The 14,529-nt window shown below is 47.4% G+C and overlaps 1 protein-coding gene across 1 annotated transcript in view; it reads left to right on the top strand.

Moving 5' to 3' along the window:
* Window positions 1–14,529, top strand: part of DGKG (diacylglycerol kinase gamma) — a 273,423-nt gene that overhangs the window by 46,710 nt on the left and 212,184 nt on the right. Inside the window, exon 2 of the mRNA XM_075556178.1 lies at window positions 13,983–14,291. Within this exon, the coding sequence (XP_075412293.1) occupies window positions 14,225–14,291 (67 nt within the window). The 5' untranslated portion in view covers window positions 13,983–14,224. The remainder of the gene's footprint in view (window positions 1–13,982; window positions 14,292–14,529) is intronic.

The following is a 14,529-nucleotide window of genomic DNA, read 5'->3' as shown; positions in this document are numbered from 1 at the left end:
TCCGACCGTAGTCAGTGATGTGAATCGCCTCATTATCACATAGCGCATCGTAGAGATGATTATAACAGACATGGGTTAAAATGTGGTTTCTTATTTGAGCTCCCTTTTAATGCATGAAAAAGTTGTTTCAGTTTAAAAATAAGTGACAGGGAAATACACGTGGATGAACCCTCTGGTGAGTCTCCTCTGGCCATAAACCAGGGATGTGAAGAGCCATGCCATCATGCAGAGTGCGCTGGAAAGTGGATTATGGCAGATGTAATTAGGTTCAAATTTAACAACTTATCATTAGATTTCCCTTTTGACCTATTTTTAGGTTGCTCCAGTTTTCAATATGTTCTGCTTTCTTTCTATTGAGGTTTTTCTCCATTTTATTTTGTTGTTGGTCGCTTTTTTGTTGTTTTTGTATGTTTTTCAGTATATGAAAGAAGCACAAGAAAGAATAAAATGTTCTAGAATTGACTGTGGTAATGATTGTACAACTCTTCTTGATAGGATTGAACTACCGAATTTTATTATATGTGAATCATGTCTGAATAAAACCATTTAAAAGCTGTCTGTATGTCTATATAGAGAGATAAATATATATTTCCTTCATAGGGCCTATTGACTATTATAAGTAAAGTGTAGAAAACATTGATGCATTGTGATCTGTGTTAGTCTGGGTAGACTAGAGAAACAAATTCATTGACACTCATATGTGTATAAGAGAGTTTTATATAAAGGTCAATTGTACATTAAGAAAGCATCCCAACCGCGTCCAGTCTGAGCCCATAAGTCCAACATTAGCCCATATGATCGATACCAATCTATAAAGTCCTCTCCAGACTCACAAAACACATGGAATGATGCCGAACGCAGGACAATCACAGGCCAGTGGGTGGACAGTCTTTGGATCCAGTGGCTTCTTAAGCATCTCAGCGCTGGCAGGGGTCTCCACTTGGCTTCTCCAGTTCCCAGGGCTTCATCTGGGTAAGTCCAAGTGGCTTCTCCTCAGGGATGTCTCGCAGGAAATCAGCCTTGTGAGTAGAGTGTCTCCAAGGGAGTGAACAGAGAGAGAAAAGGTCTCCTGTCTCCAAGAAGGAAAAATAGAGGAGTTCCCAGACTTCTCAGGAGAAGGCCATGCCCACACAGAGGCCTCATTGGCTGTGACCAGATTGACAGACTAGACTCCACCCCTTCGCTCTTATACCTCAAACTGACAAATGATTATGTAACGACCACATGGTCTATAGAGGGAGGTTGCTTGCTATTGTCTGTTACTGTAGTGATTTGTTGAATGGATGAATAAATAAATGATCTCCCCTCAAGATTGGGTAACACTGGTTCTAACTACTCTCCAACCTGATACTGCACATCTATGTCATAGGCATCCTCCTTCATAGCAGGTCTCGGCTTCTCCCCAGAGCTGCCAACAAGCCTCTCCCAGGCACTGGCTCCCCTCTGCAGTTGGGTGATGCTGTTCAACCTGACCTCTTCACGCCTCCTCCCAAGAGCAGGAATTCTCACATGCATCTTGAGGCCACCAATGAGCTTCACAAGCGAGCTCACTGCCATCAGGTTGATTCTGACTCGCAGTGGCCCTATAGGACAGAGTCAAACCACACCTTTGGAGTTCTGAGACTTTAAATCTTTCCAGGAACAGAAAGCCTCCTCTTTCCCCCACAGAGCAGCTGATGGTTTCGAACTGCTGAACTTGTAGTTGGCAGCTCAACTTGTGACATACTATGCACACCATCAGGGCTCCATAGGTACCCCCCAAACCCACGACCTTTATTTTTACACGTGTACAAGGACTGTATGTGCTGGGGATTACTCACATGTGCTAACCATAAACCTCATTCAGCGCATGACTAAATTTCCTGAGGACTCTTAATTTGGCCATCTGGGAGGTCAGGCTGTTCGTAAGTGCTCAGCTGCGCTGCCAGGCTCCTCCTGCCCCCGCACTCAGGCAGCCGGCTAGAAGAAACCTGTGGCCCGGGAAGGTCGCTTGGTGAACAACACAGAGTCCGGCTGGTTTGAAGTCAGGCATGGTTTTCAGCTACTGCTGTTTTTGCTTTCTGATGAGAAATCAGAGCTCACTTCATCATTATCATATTAATTGTGGAGGATATTTAGTTAACCCCACAGGATGTTGTCATGCATATTTACTTGTATCAAAGGCATCTAGCTCTTTAATTTGCCAGTGAGTAAATCTTAGGGCATGAATAAGTTGTAGTTCAAGCATGAATCATGGATGCTCTGTTGCATGCGTGCATATATACATACATACGGGCATATATACATACATAGGCAGAAACACATGCACTTGCATAGTTGTTTTGGTTATCTGTTATGACGGCGAACTACCATCATGCGTGGTGACTCAAGTCATTTTCTTATTCTGCACAATATTATGCAGCAGGGCCCAGCAGGGACAGTTTCTGTCTACGACCCATCATGTCCACTCAGGCTGCCCCTTTCAACATGGCTTCTTGTCTCATGCCCAACACAGAAGCTCAGATGGCAGAAATGATGGAGGGCTGACTGGTATGTTTGGAGGGGGTCTTATATCTGGGTTCAGTACATGTCACCCCCTGGGTTGCTCCATTTCTCTCCATCTAATGGTATCAGCTCCCTCTGCCCGTGCAACTTCATACGGTCTCCATGTGGTGTCTCTAGCACAACAGCTGAAAGTCATACATGCAGTCCAGGGCTCAAAAGTACCAAAGGGAAATCCTCCGGGCTATCTTGAGGCTTAGATTTGAAGTGGGCACAGTGTTACTTCCACTGCATCTTTTTGGTTAAAGCAAGCCCCAGCCCAGCCCCAGCCCCAGCCCAGCCCCAGCCCAGCCCCGGGTCCTGGGGAAGGTATGGGGAAGAGCATCATATGACGAGGCATGATGGTGTGGGGGCTGCGTCCGTGTAACAGCCTGTCACCATAATAACACCTCACTGGGGCACTCAAGCAATTCAAATAGCATGTGACATACTGCCTACCAGGTAAAGTGATGAAGTCGATACTAAGTTTATATAGTTCATTCTAGTGATGAATTGACTCGTGTGTTTTTATTATAAGGTAAAATGACTCACGGATTACAGTATCAACAATTTTACCCACACTCGTTTCTTTTGTTCCTCTCCAATTCTTGGTCATCATCAAGTTCTTTTGCTGCTGGGAGGTGCAGACAGGTGTGACCGGATCTTTCTCTAGAGGTCAAGCGATAAACTCTTAGAAACCCTGCAGTATCCGGAGCTACACAGCATAGGATGTTGTTCCTAACCCGGAAGCACTCAGGGTCAAACAGCGGAGGGGACTGGCAAGAGCGGCTACTGTGTTAAGTGCAACCATGGAGAGAAGCTCAAGGTGCTCCTGAATAATGGAAAAGACCGATCCCACCCAGTCTGGGCAATTAAAGGGGGCTTCCTGGAGTAGGTGGGAGTTCCCAAGCGGGGCAAACAGTAAGTACATGCTGCTGCTAACTGAAAGGTTGGACTTTCAGTCCACCCAGAGGTGCCGTGGAAGGAAGATCTGGCAATCTACTTCTCGAGAATCCGCCACTAAAACTCTCCGTCCGCACAGATCAGCATGCACGTGCATGGGGCTGCTGAGTCAGAGTCGTCTGATGCCCGGCTTTGGTGGCATGGGTATATTTGAATTGATGGCTGCAGGCTGTGTGGGGGGTTACAGGACTAGAGAAGGGCCACAGGAGCAGAAGCTCCGTACTGGGGCACGTCTAAAATTGGGGGAGAGAGACGGATTCTTATCCTACCAGCTTACCTTCCTTTATAAAAATGTACTTAGTGTGAGTTTGCTTTAAATCTTTGGGTGCACAGAAATAAGCTCCCCAGCCTGATGCCATATTCATGAGTTCGTGTTTTTATGAGAGCCAAGGGGAGGCGAGGAGGTGTTTGCTCTTGGATAATTGGCTGTGCCTGATTTGTTTGACTGAATTGAGACCTGGGATGCAGCTGAATACTCATTGCGTCTGCCGTCTTCTCTCTGACTTGTGATTTCCAGGCTGACATCTGTAGAGAGCAAATAGAGTTGGGTCCAGGCGATCAAATCGCAGAGCTGGAAAATGCGTTGGAAACCAGTAGTCCAACCCCTTCGTTTTATAGACAAGGAAGCGGAGGCCCAGGGAGCTGCTGCAGTTGTTTGGAGTGGCAGAGCTGAAGCGAGAGAAGTGCTGTCTTCCCATCTGAGCCAGACAATATCCAATCTAGGTTTTATTTAGCAAGTCTTATTCCGGTTTGTTTTCTGTCAGGAATGATGCTCGGGCGGTAATAATCTGGTCCCTACTATAAAGCTCTGTAAGAGGGGAGTGGCAGGGCAGATGCAAAAGAGAACGACCAAGTGATGTGAGCGTGAGCTGTCATCGCTCTCAGAGGGCAGCCCCCAGAGGGGAGGTACCGTGGGGAGCCCAGTGCACAGATGCCGGCTGGGCTGCCAGGCAAGGTCTCAGAGCCTGATCTTGCCTGATGGAAGAGAGAATGGTACCCTGCCTTCCACGGGGAAGCCAAGCATGGAGCCCCAGTGGGAGTATGATATAATTATGTGACTATTTGCTGAATTCCTATGGCTTCTACCTCATTACTGTATCACACCTCGTCAGTGAGGGCATCCACCCCCTCAGGAAGCTTGCTCTGACCCCTGGGCCTCCTGCAGACACATGAGATGGCCCCACACTTCCCTCTGTACATCTGCGTCACTGCTCTTGCCAGCGAGTGTGTTAATGAACTGTCTCTGGGCCTGTCCTCACACAGGAGAGTCCACTCGCATAACTAAGAACTGTGGAGTTGTAGGGGGAAACAGGTTAAAAGACAATCAAATACCACCTTCTGTGTGAGGAAATAGAGGAAGTAAGAGAAGAAGTACGCTCCAGTTTCTACTCGTGTGTGCAAAAGAAAGGAAAAGTTAGATGAACGAGGTTGGGTGGGTGGGAATGAGGGGGAAAGGGGGTGGCAGAGTTGCCGAGCAAAGCGGGACAGCAGCACATCTCTGAACAGCCCTTCCGTGTGGAGTCAATGGAGGACTCCAACGTGAAATTCAAACAGAAACACGTGGGAGTGGGAAGGAACTTTGGAACACGGAATTTGAGGAGTTTAACAACAAAAGATCTGCAGGAAAATATTGAACTCTCCCTGGCATTTCACAGAAGTGTGGGTCAGCCATCCTGAAACGCTTCTTTCTAGTCTAGGGGCCAGCAAATCCGTGTGGCGTAGCTCATGACAGTAAAATCCCTCCCTGCTGCAAAAGGGCATCTGAAGAGATGGACGAGGGAAAGACTAGAATTAACCCTGTGGTGTTGGGCTGGTGTCCATGGGAACTGAGGACTTGTCGATGGATGGATGGATGGATGGATGGATGGATGGATGGATGGATGGATGGATGGAGACAGACAACTGCCTTCCATCAGCCTCACTGGCTACGTGTGCCACAGACTGAGAATGAAAACAATCAATAATAGCAGGAGATTACAATCCATTGCCGAAAAGGGTCTGTCTACATTTGTTTGTACGTAAACTGATGTCAATAAAGGGGAAGCTCTTTTTTACAGTAGAATTCCCAACACATGCTCACAGAAGGAAGGATAGAATTTTAAAAATCACTCATAGTAAAAATTAACCCAGTCAAGGATCATTGGTGGATGCTAAAACCAGTGGATATGATTTTGATATGTAATTACAAAGTTATATCAATCTGGCTTAGATAAAGTTGGGTTCCTAAACTGAAGGTACAACATTAGAGACACTTTCCCCAGCTGCTGCCGGCTGATCTTATAAACTCCACTGTTAGAGTAAACTGGCCTCTAGCAACCATGGTGGGGTCCGTAGGCACAACTGGACGGCGATAATATATAAAGATTATAGGAAAGTCATGGAAGATAGGGGAGAGAGAGAGAGAGGAAAAAGAAGAAGATAAAATGAAGGAGTGAGACACAGTTCATAGTAGCATGCTCACCTCCGGGAAGGACATGAGCTCAGCAGCCAGGTCCGGTGCAGAGAGCGGGAGGCAGAGAGGCAATATATTTCTAACCAAGGCTTCTATATACTTAGGGGGCATGCAAGTCCCTCTGATCACAGGTAACCACCTACGTAACAGGAAGGGGTTGTATCATAGGCAATACAAGCAATGGGAAGGGGACGATCTAGGGGTGTACACACAATAGGAAGGAGAGGGGTACTAGCGGTATACATGTGACAAGATGGACGGATCCTAGATTCAATATGGCAGGCTAGCCTGGCTCCTCCTTGAGCTGGCTTGACTTTGTCTCTGAACTCTCCCTCAGGGAAACAATCACTGTCCTTATCAGTAGGGCAGGAGCCCCACCAATGGTGGGACAGACAGTAGTGTCTGATCGCTCCAGGTGGTTGATGCCTTCAGGGAGAATACCTCTAAGCAGCTGACTACACGATGAGCTAGCAAGCAGGTAATAACCTGGGGAAACCTTTCTGTGTCCCACACTCCACAAGTATGAAGAGGTGTTATTTTTACAATTGAATGGTTGCGGGCTCAGCTACTAATGGGAAAGTTGGTGGTTCAAATCAGCCAACTCTTTTTTTGTCTTGGCAAAAAATGATCTTGCTTCTGGAAGGTCACACTCACTGCCTTGCAAGCCCATTGGAGTGCAGTTCTATGCTGAAACACACGGGGTCGCTGTGGATCTCAATCGACTTGGCAATTGGTTTCATGGCTTTTAAAAATATAATTACAATAGGATGAGAACGATAATTATTTATAGAGTGCCTACTATGTGGCAAGCATGTGCTAAATGGGTCTTTAGTTTGGCTTTTGTTGTTGTTATGGGTGGGGGGCGGGGGGAAGGTCATGTATTAATGCCTTGAAATCCTAACAACCACCAAGTAATTTTTTTCTCCCAACAGTTTTTTTTTTTAACATTTTATTAGGGGCTCATACAACTCTTATCACAATCCATACATAAACATACATCAATTATATAAAGCACATCTGTACATTCTTTGCCCTAATCATTTTCAAAGCATTTGCTCTCCACTTAAGCCCTTTGCATCAGGTCTTCCTTTTTCCCCCTCCCTCCCCGTTCCCCCCTCCCTCATAAGCCCTTGATAATTTATAGATTGTTATTTTGTCATATCTTGCCCTATCTGGAGTCTCCCTCCCCCACCTTCTCTGCTGTCCATCTCCCAGGGAGGAGGTCACATGTGGATCCTTGTAATCAGTTCCCCCTTTCCAACCCACTCACCCGCCACTCTCCCAGTATCGCCCCTCACACCCCTGGTCCTGAAGGTATCGTCCACCCTGGATTCCCTGTGCCTCCAGCTCCCATATGCACCAGTGTACAACCTCTGCCCTATCTAGTCCTGTAAGGTAGAATTCGGATCATGGTAGTTGGGGAAAGAAGCATCCAGGATCTGGGGGAAATCTGTGTTCTTTATCGGTACTACCTCGCACCCTGACTGACCCATCTACTCTCCTAAACCCAGCTATGAGGGGATCTCCAGTGGCCGACAAATGGGCTTTGGGTCTCCACTCTGCACTTCCCCCTTCAAGAATATATATATTCTTTTTTTCTTTGCATGATGCCTTATACCTGGTCCCTTTGGCACCTCGTGATCGCGCAGGCTGGTGTGCTTCTTCCATGTGTCTCCCAAGAGTTTTATTGGCATGTAACACGCATGTTATACCAATCAATAGTTCAATCGCAACAAGAAGTTCAATCATCATCACAATCAGTTTTATAACATTTTCTTCATTCTTGTACTCATTATTAGCCCCCCATTTCTCCCCAACCTCCCAGGCTTACCCCCAAAGAAACCATTAATACAGTTACTATCTCTATAGATTTATATATTCTGGTTGTCATATAAAGAAAAACATTTAAAAACAGATAAGCAAATCTAACGAGAATAACAAAGTAAAACCTCAATCACAAAGAAAACAGAAAATATTAAAAATTAGAACAAATTTAAATAGGTCATAAGGGAATTTTTAATTTTTTCTAGTTTTGTTTGCAAGAATTTACATATCCTGTAATTCAATATTTCAATCACTCGATCATATCTCGGAGAATTGTACAATCACCCCACATCAATTTGAGAGCATTCCCCCTCCCCCATCATCAAGTCGCCTTTAAGATGATTCATGGAATCACAATCTGTTCTAGTGTTCTCTCCCCACTCTCATCTTCAGTAGTTACTCCCTAAATCCCCTTTCCTGCCCTATCTCTAACCCCCTCCCCATGGCTGTGTTCTCTAAATCCCCTCGTATCCGTTACTATAGTTATTTTTCCACTCCTCCTGTGCTTCACAGCAGGGAGACCCAACAGAAAGCAATAGAAAACAAAATCACATTCCGGTGGTCAGGATAAAGATGTAATAGTGTACAGCAGAAAATACTAATAATGCATAAGAAAGAAAAGACACCTCTTCCAACAATAGCCAAAAAGCCAAGGAAGAAATTTGTGTCAGGGAACCAGTAAGAAATACTTTTACCCAGAAAAAATTCAGGTGGGGTCTAGAGTGTGGCCAACTAACCAAGTGTCCAGGTCAATCAGCATAATCAAGGTTACAATGGTCTCCACCTGATCATAAGGCTGATGGAGACTCTTGCCTGTGGCTAGCGTGTATCTACCAGTGGTTGAGTCTGAGTGCATTCTCTGCAGATGGGTTTCGGGCTCTCACTGTCCCCCATAGCCCTCCACAAATTGGGTGTTCATAATTTTTGCTCGGATGCTTTCTCCTCACTGTGTTCAAGATTCGGAATTGTCATCTTTGGATCGCACCAGCTGCGGTGCTTCCTCCGTGTGGACTGAGTTGACTCCTCCCTTACTTGAATACAAGACCCCAGACACTATTCCACTTGATAGCTGAGCACCTGATGGCTTCTTCTCCACACCTTGCTGTAGCACCCTCATCTTCAGTGACGACTTCATGAAAGTGAAAGTATGTAGCAGGGTGATGGTATAAGAACGGATTGTTCTTAAGTAGGAGCTAGGAGTTAGTGGGCGCCCCAAACCCACTCCTTAGTCTCTGCCTCTTTTTTAATAATAATTTGCCGTAACTTGGGGGCCAATACATATGTCATATTGTCCCATAATTCAATCTGTCAAGCATAATTGTAGAATTCTTCCATGATCATACATGTTTCCAAAACATACTTTTCTTTCCTGGACATCTTGGCATCATCTCCCTCTTATCTCCCCCGCCCCTCTATATCCCCGTCCCTCAAACCCCTGTTTTAGTTTCTTTCCCTGTAGGCTCAACATCCCTGGGTGTCATTTACTGAATAATAAGGCAACAAATAACACAGTTTCAAGAGGATGGGCCCCAATGGTGACACACCTTTGAGATACACCCTAATGTAAATGAACATTAGCAGAATATAGCAGATTGGCCATCTCAGGGTGCCTGGGATAATACATATGTTAATACGGCATCGGGGTGCTGATGTACCCAGACCTGGTTTGTTCACCAGCCAACAGCACACCGCTCTCGTAGAGCCGGCTCCTTCTACCTCCAACACCTTGTGTTTTCTGCCTTAAGTCCTCAGGTTACAAGTGTGTCTGGGACATCCCCACTTTCAAGACTAAAGTTCAAGAAATTCTGAAAAGAGAAAAAGAAGTACAGCCAGAATTCAGATTTCCTACTTTCCAGGGTCAAGTGCTGTGCTTGTTGTAGAATGCAGCATGTCCCAGATCACCTTGGACAGTATGCTCAGACTCGCTGCCATCGAGTTGCTCCTGGCCCTGACTGACCCGATAGGACAAGGTAGAAGTGCCTCTGTGGGCTTCTGGGGCTGTGACTCTGTATGGAAGCAGAAAGCCTCATCTTTCTCCCACAGAGCTGCCGGTGGTTTCAGACTGCTGGCCTTGCTGTCAGCAGCCTGACGCATACCCACTACACCCCCAAGGAAGCATTCTGGAACAACAGCAAGCACTGTTGGTTTGTTGTTTTTGTTTTTCTCCTCACCAAGTTTACTAAAGACCATGCCTCAACTTTCTCATCTGCAAAGCAGGGGCCAGTCAATTCCCCAGATGGCAAGGCCCCTCAGGACGTCTCCGTGGGAAACCCAGGGGGCCCGCGCTAGGGTTTTCATCGGCTGATTTTTGGAAGCAGACGCCAGGCCATTTCTGCCCAGGAGCCTCTGGGTGAACTCACCCCTCCATCCTTCTGGTTAGCTATTTGCTGCCCTTTATTTACATGGCGATTCTGAAGATTGAAGCTGATCACTTACATACAGCAAATAAACCAAACTAAAACCCATGGCTGCTGAATGGCTTCTGACTCGTCACAAGCCTGTGGCACAGAGTAGAACCGCCGCTGGGGTCTCCAGGCTGTCATCTGGACTGAAGCAGAGAGTCACCTATTTTTCCTGTGACCGGTGCCTTTGAAAGGAGCCCTGGTGGGTAGTGGTGACTCGTTCGGCTGCTAACCACAAGGTCAGCAGGCGAGGCTTTCTACTCCCATAAGACAGCCTTGCTACCCAGTCCTATAGGGTCACAGTGAACTGGAATAGATTCAATGGCAATGAGTTTGGTGGGTTTGAACCACCAGCCTTTGCGTGAGCAGCCAAGCACTTCACTACTTCACCCCTGGGGTTCTTAAGTAGCACAGTGTAAAGTCAGCGTCCACTGCATGACAGCAGCTGCAGTGGTGAGCCGTGGCTGTAGGGAGAAAAGCTTCTAACGGGCTCTCCTCACATTTGGACCGGACTGATAAGCAAGGGCCGAATCATGAATGGCTTTCTGTATCATGAAGAGAAGATTAAATCTTCCTCTATGGAAACCACGGAAGAATTTTATTACAGGGAGAGATGAAATCTCATTGGGAATTTAGGAAGCGGACAAAGGAGAGAAAACACAACTCAAGGCAGGGAGCCCGGGCAGGAGGCTGTTGGCGAAGACCAGGAAGAGATGATGAGGGGCTGAGTTAATGAATGGCAGGCACGTGGAGGGGAGGGAACTCACAGGGGACGCATTTATCAGGAGAGATGGGCAGTGGTGTAGGATGGCCCTCAGGTCCCCTCGTGGGTGTCTGCTCCTCTGAAGGAATACAGAGACAGACCAGCATGGGGCATAGGAGGGCGTCGGGCTGGGGAGGTCAGGCCATGCAAGGACATGACAGCAGATAGCAGGGTATTCAGGTCTGGTCAGAGCTGGAACAGCATGCATGCTGGGAGTCACGGAGGCTGTGAAAGTGGGGAACATCCTCTGAGAAAGGAGGTAGCCTGGGGACAGGGCCAAGGATTGAATTTTGGAAGCACCAATATTTAAAAAGTGATTTATTTTAACTTTTAAACAATTCACTTCCTGCCTCATAGTGACCCCATAAGACAGGGTACATATCCCCTGTGGGTTTTGGAGACTGACACTCTTTATGGGAACAGAAAGCCTCGTTTTTCTTCCTCAGAGCCACTGGTGGTTTTGAACAGCTGACCTTGGGTTAGCCAACGTGTAACCTATTATGCTGAGCGTCTCTGGGAAGGAACACGGAAAAGAGTAAGAGAGGGTGAAGAGTTCCAAGGAGAAGCTTTCAGCCGAGTGAAAAGCTGCAGACAGGGCAGATGGAGCAAGGAAGGGCTTCAAAGGCACCTACTGGCTCTGTCTGCTAGGTCCCGGATGACCTGGGCAAAAGCAGGAGCAGAAGAGCAACTCCCAGCCCCCGAGAGAATTAAGGAGAGAGGGGGCTTTGTGAGGAGAGAGGTGAGCCCTTGAGTGTGCCCAGGCATACAAGGGTCCCTTGTCAACCGTCCGGAGAACTGCTGGAGAGTTCTGGCTGGTGACAAGTCGTCCTTACAAAGTCAGAATCTCTCGCTCGCTCTCAATTATCCTCCTTCAGCCCTGGTTCAGCCCTCCTGGTGCACACTAGTCAAGTCTAGAGACTCCTGACTGCGTGCGCACGCACGCGCACACACACACACACATCTTCTAGTCCATTTCAATTCCTGGAAACGTGTGTTACAGAATAGAAGTGCCCCCGGGTCTCTGTGGACTGTCATTGCTACTGCAGCCGATTGCCAGGCCTTTCTTTCGTGGTACCATGGAAGGGGTTCAAACCACCAATGTTTGGGTGAGGAGTCAAATACAACCGTTGGTGCTGCCTGGGGACTCCTCCACATTACTGTCCAAAGACGCATCTCCACGGCCCTCTCACCCAGCCCCTGCAGACCATTCCTCATGGGCCTTGAGCGCTGAGACCCAGCATAATTCTATTTTGCTCAAACTGGACTTTTTCTTTGAAAACAATCAAGCCTCTGCTTCCCTGGTGCTTATTTCTCCTCCTCCAGTTTGGTGGCTTGCCAATCTTATTTCTTAATAGTTGTATTGGCATGTAATTCACATATCGTATAATTTAATAGCTCAGTCCTCTTAAGAAGAGTTGGACCATCATCACCACGACCGATTTGAGAACATTTTATTCTTTCTCTGATTTTTTTTGTAAGTTCAACTCAGAGTAAGAAATCCATTTTGCGTTATGACAAACAGGTACACATGTAACTGAAAGACAAGTCTCTTGAAACAACACTGACCCTGACCACGGGAGATGTTCTTTGATATTTTCTGCTCCATTCTAGCCTACTCCGGGTTTTTAAATGCTGGTCCTAACCCACTATATTACTTTCACAACCCAAGAAGCTGATAACATGTCTAGTAGGTTGGAAAACGGGAACCGATTATAAGGATCTACATATAACCTCCTCCCTAGAGGATGGACAACAGAAAAGTGGGTGAAGGAAGATGTCGGACAGGGCAAGATATGACAAAATAATAATTTGTAAATTATCAAGGGTTCATGAGGGAGGGGAGTGGGAAGGGAGGGGGAAAATGAGGAGCTGATGCCAGAAGCTTGCGTGGAGAGCAAATGTTTTGAGAATGATGAGGACAATGAATGTACAGATGTGCTTGACACACGATGTATGTATGGACTGTGATAAGAGTTGTATGAGCCCCTAATAAAATTATTTTTAAAAATGTACCATGATAGGAGACTTTCAAGCAAAAAAAAACACACTGAAGTTTGATGAACACAGCCACCTGCCTTCCGTCAGGCTGGTCAGCAGAACGCCGCCTTGCTTCATGTGGCCTCCTTACTTTGTGGTGATGAGAAACAATGTACTGATCCATTCGCCAGCTCAGCGCTTCTCCGCCTTCCTCAGGCCGCGACCCTCTCATGCAGTCCCTCATGTGGTGCTGACCCCAACCATAATATCACTTTCGTTGCTACTTCATCACTGTCATTTTGCTACTGTGATGAATTGGCAGACCCCCGTGAAAGGCTCGGTCGGCCCCCAAAGGGGTCGCGACCCACAGGTTGAGAACTGCTGTGCCAGGCTTTTAGCCAGCCTTGTTGCTGTTGGTGCTTGGTGCCATCAAGTCAGTTTCAACTCCTAAGGGGCTTGTGCACATCAGAGCAATGCGCCCGGCTCCGGCCCCATCCTCACACTTGGTCTTCCGTGTGAGCCCACTGTGTGAGCCACGGGGTCAGCTCATCTCACTGAGGGGCTTGCTCTTCTTTCCCAAGCTAAGTGTCCTTCTCAGGGACGGATTGCTCCTGGTACATGCCCAAAGTGCCTGACATGAAGTCTCCCCATCCTTGCCTCTCAGGAGCATGCTGACTGTACTTCTTCCAAGACAGGCTTGTTCTTTCAGCAGACCCTGGTACCGTCAGTATTGCTCACCAGCGCCGTAATCACACTGGGTCAATCTGCTGCATTAGGACCTCTTTAAAGTGTTGAAAAGCGAGGCTGTTACTTTGGTGGGCTCAGGTGCCCCTGACCCAAGTCATGGTATTTGCCTTCTCCTCATATGCAGGTGGAAGCCGGACACAGCCAGCCCTGGGGGTAATATTTCCCAAATGGCTCACTAGAGGAAGGCAGGCAGCCATCTCGGTAGAATTTAGAAAGCAATGGAGAAGAGACTGACTCATCTAACAAATCCTTCCCCTGAGGCCGCCGTCCCTGTGCCTCCTCAGCCGATGACAGCGATGCTAACATTCTCAATGTCTTTTCTGCTCCTGCCCAGGAAGAAGCTAGCTACTTGAACTTTCCTTGACCGGAACCAGGAGCATGCTGCTGGAGGCGCAGCACAGGTTCATTGCCAACGTCTGAGAAGAGTCTCCACGGTCACAGGCACGTGGGCCTCTGCGACCACCAGGGCCTGTCCATTCCACAGCAGCAATGCGTGAGGCCCTGCGCTGGGCTCCATCTTCTCCCTGGTGAGCGAAACTCCACCCCGGCCTCCAGGCCCCCACACGTCATATAAAGATGAGCGAAGATCGGTGGGTCTCCCTCACTGCGGAAGAATTTGACCAGCTTCAGAAATACGCAGAATGTGAGTCAAGGGGTGGGCTGCCTTGGGCTGGGGTTTCCTCTTGGCTGGGGAGATCGACCTCTGGAGAACAGAGCAGTGGAATCGTTGCAAAACCACGGAGAACGAGGTCGAGCTTGGCGGCATTTATTTCCTTATAAACACTGTGTCAGTTGTCCTTAAACATAAGGATATAATCATTTCCAGGTTCTAAAAATACTATGTGTGTACCATAGAAATTTGGAATATGTATGGGGGTGTG

The sequence above is a fragment of the Tenrec ecaudatus genome, chromosome 8 (assembly GCF_050624435.1).
Source record: "Tenrec ecaudatus isolate mTenEca1 chromosome 8, mTenEca1.hap1, whole genome shotgun sequence".
Classification (NCBI taxonomy): domain Eukaryota; kingdom Metazoa; phylum Chordata; class Mammalia; order Afrosoricida; family Tenrecidae; genus Tenrec; species Tenrec ecaudatus.
Note: the sequence above shows the minus strand (reverse complement) of the source record. Positions and strands in the feature narration are given on the sequence as shown.